Source organism: Cetorhinus maximus, chromosome 9 (assembly GCF_964194155.1).
Source record: "Cetorhinus maximus chromosome 9, sCetMax3.hap1.1, whole genome shotgun sequence".
NCBI classification, from domain to species: Eukaryota; Metazoa; Chordata; class Chondrichthyes; order Lamniformes; family Cetorhinidae; genus Cetorhinus; species Cetorhinus maximus.
In genome coordinates, this window is record NC_135887.1 from 118,638,412 (window position 1) to 118,645,931 (window position 7,520).

The 7,520-nt window shown below is 38.9% G+C and overlaps 1 protein-coding gene and 1 long non-coding RNA gene across 3 annotated transcripts in view; both read left to right on the forward strand.

Moving 5' to 3' along the window:
- The window catches only part of eif3m (eukaryotic translation initiation factor 3, subunit M), a 47,339-nt gene that overhangs the window by 38,828 nt on the left and 991 nt on the right, over positions 1–7,520 (forward strand). For both annotated transcript variants that reach the window (XM_078549445.1, XM_078549446.1), the window contains 2 exons: positions 5,073–5,216; positions 7,190–7,250. In XM_078549445.1, the coding sequence (XP_078405571.1) occupies positions 5,073–5,216; positions 7,190–7,250 (205 nt within the window). The remainder of the gene's footprint in view (positions 1–5,072; positions 5,217–7,189; positions 7,251–7,520) is intronic.
- Positions 1,386–4,854, forward strand: LOC144684971 (uncharacterized). The gene is made up of 2 exons (XR_013577597.1): positions 1,386–2,331; positions 2,386–4,854. It is a non-coding gene; the product is annotated as an uncharacterized LOC144684971 (long non-coding RNA).

The window sequence follows — 7,520 nt, forward strand, 5'->3', positions numbered from 1 at the left end:
ACTTTGTACTTGAAATAATGCTATCTCTTTTAATACAGCTCATGCTTGGAAATTTAGTCTGGCAGCAAGTAAATTCTGTTTTGTTAAGATTGAGAATATTAGGGGTCAAAAATTTTTAAGGGCTCTTATTGAGGGAAAAACACCCTAGCTTAATTTTGTCAAGGGCTGCATTTTGGTTTTTGGGGCGGGGGGGTGCTCTTTTTTCAGAGATGCAAGTGCATGTTTTCAATTCCATTCATTTGGAAATATGGGCTGATTTACCAATGCATAGGGACCCAGAATAAAATTAGCGATGTCAACAGTTGAGTAATACACTGCCTGGATCTTCTGAGGAGCAGCAATCATTCTGATTGCTGCTCTGCTTAGACTTTTCCCTCACCTGGACACTGCTCCAGATATCTTGCCAGGCCTTCCAAGCCTGGCTTTACCAGAAACGTGGAGTGCAAGCATCCTTCTGGAGAGCTCCATTGCAGCACTGTAGCATTGGGGAGAAGACAGGACATGACCCCTTTTTTACAGCACTAGATGCTGTATCGTAACTTGAAAAGTCCGTATGAATGTGAGTGAATGAGTAGGTGGGGAGATGGTAGGGTGGGGGTGTCACGGGGTCAGTGTGTGAGATTGGGGTCCAATTGTGTAGTTACTAATGAGTTACACTGGTGTCTTTTCCTGTCTTAACATTTCTTGGATAACTATACAGATAAGTACATCAGAATTGTCCGAAGCCTCTGACTCTAGCTCAGAGTTGGAGACATTCGCAAAGGGTCCTGGGAAGCAGGGGAATTGTCCATTGGAAGTTGAAACTTGGCAGTTCCCACAGAGGTCAGCACATCAGGACTTGGGCAGAGTCCCGACGCATATCTAGGGTCGTACCTCTGGTTTCCAATCATCTGGAGACTGGAAGATTTGGACCAATGTTCTTTAAGGCTTGTAAATCCCAATGCGTTCGTAGTTTACATTTGAAGTTGCAGTAATCTCAGGTTCTTAGCTAATCTGTACCCTCAACACCCGTGCTTACCAAACTATTCTCCAATGTGATCCCATTCTTTCTTTTTCTTTCTCTCTCTCTCTCTCTCCCTCTCTCTCACTCTCACTCTCACTCTCTCACACGCACCCCTCCTCCCTTTCTCTCCTGTTTCTTTATTTTCATTTCATCGTGAGCTACAGATGGCTCGCTGTCTCTGGTTTGTTGCTGGGGCATTGCTAATTACTGTAACCTACACAAACTGTCGATCAAAGTGCTTCTCTCTCTTCCCCCCCCTCTCTCCCCCCCCCTCTCTCCCCCCCCCCCCCCCTTCCCTCTCTCTCTCTCTCTCTCCCCACTTCCCCCTCTCTCTCTCCTGTTTTTAAAATATAAGAAACAACACTGATTTCAAAAATGGCTGCTACGAGTCACCTGATAGCTGATAATGTAAAGTTGACCATTTTTCTGGAAAGTTTCTATGAATTACACTACAGACCTGTTGCGTGGCATTTCACACCTGGGGATGCCAAGTTCCACTTCAAACAAGGACACTCTTGAAAGGAAGGCAGTGAAGATGCTGCAAAATGCTGAACTTTGATCAGATACTCATCAGACATTCAAAACCCTGTGTGGAGGACAAAATAACCCCCATCTCCTCTTGGTTTAACTCTTGAAATGTGTCAAAAGTTTTGGTGATGCAAAGATCAAAAAATGGGATCACTTGGTCTACAACAATGAATTTAAGACATACTAATTGACTTCCCTTCTGGCAATATACAGACAGGAGTTTAAAAACTAGTTCTCCCAGCAGTAAGGGAGAACAGCCAGGAGGAGAAAGTAACATGATAGACATCTAAAAACACTGCCGAAGAAGAGCAGAACAGATCTCTGTCTCTCTGGAAGCTAAAGGGGTGTCTTCAACAAAGTGCAAAGCTGAGCAAATGGCTGCAACATTCTACACCTCAAAGTCAAGCAAAGGGTTTAATCGTATGTTCTTTTAACTTTCTATTGGACTCTAACTTTCCTATTTCTGATGTGTGTTATCGCATCTTTCTCGGGCTTAGTAACAAATGAACTTTTTCTTTGACTCGGGAAAACCTGGTTTGACTGGCTCCTTGTTAGCAAATAAATACATTTGGATTGGAAAAAGCATTTACAGGGAAGAGAAATTTTAAAACCTTTGTTGCGACCAACCGAGGGGGGCTGAATAGCAGGGGAGCTGACTCACTGCTCCTCACCTGGTTGTAACAATGTGATAACATGTAAGTTTATAAAGCCACGGGTTAATCATATTCCGCAAACTATAACTTGACCCTTCCTCCTTATTCATTGCCATTTGTTTCCATCAGGCAATTTGAAATCCTTTTGTTTCACAGTATTGCCTTACCTTATGCCATTAGCCCTCTAACTCTCTGATGGAGCTTTCAAGTGGAGCTGCATTGGTCAATAGGCCAATCCTTGTCTGGCATTGTAGGCTTAACATTTCCTCTGGGCCCATTGCACAGGCATCTGCATTTTTTTCCTGCAGTTTGTCTGCCTCTCTTCACGGGTAACATTGCTGTTGAACTGCTCAAGTTTGACCTGACTCATTCTTTTGGATGAGGCTATACAGTACATTTTTTTGTCCATGTGATTTGTCCTGTCATAGCCATTTTATATACAATTGTTTGTCCAAGTACATAAGCCAATACAATGAGCAGCAGTGATCCCTGCCGTTCTATATGCTTCGGAGACTTGGATGAGCTTCAGGCATTTCAAAGCACGAGAGAAGTACCATTTAGCGGTGCCTTCACAAGATCCTTCAAATCCAGTGGCAAGAAAAACGGTCCAATATCAGCATCCTCTCCCAAGCCAATTTTCCCTGCAGTGAGGCACTAATTACTCAAAACCAGCTCTGCTGGGGTGGGGCATGTCATTTGTATGCCTGACACCAGACTCTGGAAGCAACTGTTCTACCTGAAACTAGGTTGTGCCAGGAGACTCCCAGGAGGACAGCAAAATGCTTTAGGAATGTCCTGAAAGCATCCCTAATGAGATCATGTACCCACCAACTCATGGGAGATCCTGGCTTGTGGCAAACCAAAATGGAGAAGGCTCATTTAGAAAGGCACCAGACTTATTTAGAGACATCGGGAATGTGCAGTGGCGAAGTCAAGGTATTGGAGGGGGCGGGGGAAGCACACAAACCTCCAAACAACCCATCTGTCCAATCTTTCGAGCACTACCTGCCCCAAATGTGGCATTCTGCAGATCATGCATTGCACGTATCAGCCATTTCACAACCTATCGAATCAGAGTATAAGCAACTCATCTTCAGTCCCGAGGGACTGCCTAAGAAGATTTAGAAAATTAAATGGGGGGGTGGTGGGGTTATGGGAAAAAGACAGAATGCAAGCATTTATTTTAATGGGAGATTATAATGGAGAGGATAATAGAGGTCTGCTGAGTAATTACCTGGTAATTATTCAGCCAAGTAGTCAGCAAAACCACATCTATGAACTACTGCCTTCTCACTGGCAATTACGGTCCTTTTTAAAAATTTAATATTGTATAAACTGAGTGCAATAGAGATGATGTGAAACAGATGAGAAGCTGCTAAGTAAAGGTAAGACAAAGGCAGATGCAATCACACATTGCACCCTTGAACTGTTACATTACCATGTTATATGCCAGGTTTTATTTCCACATTGAACCTGCTGTGGGAAAGACCTGGCTGAAAAGTGATTTGCACCTGACACTAATTTGGGCAGTTGCTTTTCTTGATTTCTTGTATTAAACACATTCCTGTAGTTTCCTACAAACATTTAGTAACCAGGCATTAGTGTTTATAAAACAAATAAGTGTGAAATGAAGTGAAAGCTGGGGTTAGTCATCCCAGCTCATCATCTTTGGCTCTTGTTAGCTTGCTTTAAATCTAACTTAGTGTTTCCTCCTTCTGAGCCTGAGCACTGCAGCAGTTTGAATAAACAGTTATTCAAAATATGTGACTCTGCTGAGTGAGATACTTTGTTGCATCTCAAAAGTGTACAGGTTCCTGTTGTAATTGTGTTGTTGGGGTATTCCAGTGTGAACTACACAGCTTGCTTGGTTCTTCGCACGTCTGGAGATAGGAGAGAGAGTGTCTAGAAACTCTGCTATTGTGTTCACCAATTTAACGTACCCGTGTGAGGCTGTCAGAAGGGTCTTGAGTTTCTGAAATACTGCTTGTATTCTTGTGTACAAACAGGACTTTAACTGGAGATTTACAGTTCTGAATTAACATTTTACAATGTTTACTCGAGATAAAATAAAAGGACAGTCTAATATTTATGGATCACTAATGCATTGGAAGTGCAGGATGGAGTTTTGCAGGGTATCTCCAACAGGCGGCATGATTCCTGAAGTCATAATTTGCCTTTATTAATGTTGACAAGATAGGCCAAAAGTAACAATCTTTTGTCAACTGCTTTGCCCTAACACATGTACCCTTTCAATAAACCTAGTCTCATCACCACCCTGCTTAAAGTTCATCAGTATCTCATTTGCATTTGTTAATTAGGAGTAGTGTGTGCTAATTGATTTTTTGTGTAATTTTCCATTAAGTCACATTAGCTAGAGTTTTGCCCTAGTGTACCTCATTCAAGTGAATTATGTTTTTCACTTCTGTTGCCATTGCCTCATCAAACAATGCAGTAGTGTTAATTAAAATTTGAACACTGGCTGTAACATTACGCAGGACTTGCATACAAGGTTTGCTTTCTGTTCTATGAAGAAAAAGTTTTGAGATTGCTCCTTAATCATTTTGTTTTTTTATGGATCTAATCTGCAATCATTACTGGTTTCAATTTATTTTGTAAAAATATTGAACTTAGTATGTGTAATGTAGTTCAATAAATCCCTTTTTTAGTTTAGACTTGATGTTATTTGGTGTAATCCATGCCCCAGTGCTTGCTGATTTACTGTATAATTTAGTCAAATCAAGTAAATAACAAAAAATAAGACTTCATATGGTTCAGAACTTTGACATTGTAATGGTTAAGTAGAAACTTTTCAGAGTTGCCAAATTCATGCAATTATAAATATGGCAATGAATACTGGAAGCAACAACCTAACTTTTTATTGATTGCAGGACTTTGTCATGAACAAAACACAGCAAAGATGAGGCTCTTAACCTTGATGGGAATGGCAGTAGACAACAAGGAGGTTTCCTTTGACACTCTTCAGCAGGAACTTCAGATTGCTGAGGATGATGTTGAAGCATTTGTTATTGATGGTAAGCAAAGTGAACAAATTCACTGAATTTACTAATAAAAATGTATACCATATAATTGGCAGGGACTACAAATTTACTGAAACGTTAAAGTGTAATAATACTCGAGGCATGTTGAATGTAGTGCACTGCTACCTTCCCTACCCTTTTTGGACCCTGGAGTTTTATTACTCTTGGGCATTTTTGCCAGCAAGTGAATTGAGCTGGATATTGGTATATTTGTAGACCTGGCACCTCCGGTGAGCTGCTTGCTAATGAAAATGTGGAACCTCCCATTCCAGGTAGAGGAAATTAAACATGATTTTTCAGATCAAGTCTTTCCCTATCTGGCCTGTTCCTTTTGATTCTCTCTGCAATCATACTTCGTTTTGAAACCATTCCAGGATACAGTGAATTTGCCTGTCTTGAGAGGGAGGATAAATTGTTTAAGGAATGGTTAATTTCCAGACAAACATACAGAGCAGATCACTCTTGACGCAGTGTTGATGGTTATCCATGGAGATGTCTGAACTGGATCATTCTGATTCGGGAGGATAGTGTTTGTCAGAAGAGGGCCTAAATAACCAAATAAATTTCTGTTTAAGTCTTCGAAAACCATAGTAACATGCTGAAACTAGAACACCATATTTTTTGTTACTGCAGTATTTTATTTAATCTGATTTTATTTGCTAGCATTAAACATTAGATATTTGCAATGAAAATTAATAATGTGATAGTCTTAGGTTAAAAGCTGCACTCCTGGCGATAAATAATATAAACTTGAGGATTCACAATTCTGGTTCAGGATTGTAGTGCTCCAATAAATCACTTAATGGCAGTTATAAAGTAACCAAACGTCAAAAAAATTCTTGTCATTGATAAATTGATGGCAATTGACTTGTTGTCATAAGGAACAAAAGGATTTCAGTTTGTATATTGCAGATTTAAAGGCTTAGTCTTGTGTTTCACAGTAGAATTCTGTGCTCAAATCTTAAAATAATTTGTCTTTTTTTGTGTGAACAGACGGCCTGCAGTTTTAATTGTTCATTTTTATATGGCATCATAAACACAGGATGTGTTTTGGTAGAGATGAGGTTCCACAAATAGACAGGATATTGCTTTTAAAATGTTGGCAAGGGGTTTACAAAATATTTTATCTCAATGTCAAGTTGTTTTCCTATTCTTAACTGTTTTGGTGATTTGTTTTGTTTTTAGAGTTTTACATAATTGTATAAAAATTAAATTGTAATGTTTAACATAGATCCTTGGAAAGCATCGCAAACTTATTTCTGAGCAACAAAACTTCCGATTAAGTTTTTATTATTTTTATCTTTTTGTGTTAAGTTTAATCTAGGTAAAAGAGAAACCTTGAGATGTGAGATCAGGCACTATATAAAACAAACAGCCTAAAGAATGAATTAGATTTTGCAGTTGTGCTTGAGCTATCCTTCACTAATGGTTTGAAAATATTTCCCATTGAGTATCTCTTTCTACACATGGAAAGCTTTTTTGATAAATTCTAACCTTGAAGGATGCATTAAAACCTGAGTCAGTGGGGCTGTATCTCACTGTGTTGTGGAAGTATGCTCCCCATTTTAAATCCTCCTTTGAGAATGAGCAATTTTATCAGAGTGGTGAGTCATAGCCCTAGGATAATAAGAATTTATCTCAAGTCATTTACAAAAGATTGCTTTTACCAAAAAAGTTACCTATAGCATTAAAATGCTGTGTTTCTACTTTAGTACCATATTCACTAAAGTGTTGATTTTAAAAAAAAAAAATCCCAGTTCTTAGTCCCCCTGTTGAGAGATGCTTGGATTATTTTTAACTTGAGGCCAAGATTTTATTTTTAAAAAACACTATTTATTGTCCAAATGCCTTTTGGGTAAACAAGGTTTATTGTATATTCACTACTGCTATTTGCAAATGAATGCAAGAATATTTTCAGAAGTTAACTTTACAAATCAAATGTATTTTTAAAAAATTAAATTTTCCAGCTGTTCGGACAAAGATGGTATACTGCAAAATTGATCAAACACAACGCAAAGTAGTTGTAAGGTAAGTCCATTTTAATCCAAATACTAAATTAATTCTGAATGAAATAAAAAATGTTAATTGTACTTGGCTATACCTAGCTGCTGCTGTGTAAATGATCATGATTTGGATAAGCTGCATATCAGGAATCTTAGTCCTTGGTTACTTAAGGCCACATTTCATTCCAATAAGACAATAATTTGTTTGAGTTGCTATCTGTATGATTTGAGGCCAAGTCTGCAGGAATGAGCTATATAAAACACAAGTCTGGTATGTTTATGAAGAAGACTAGCA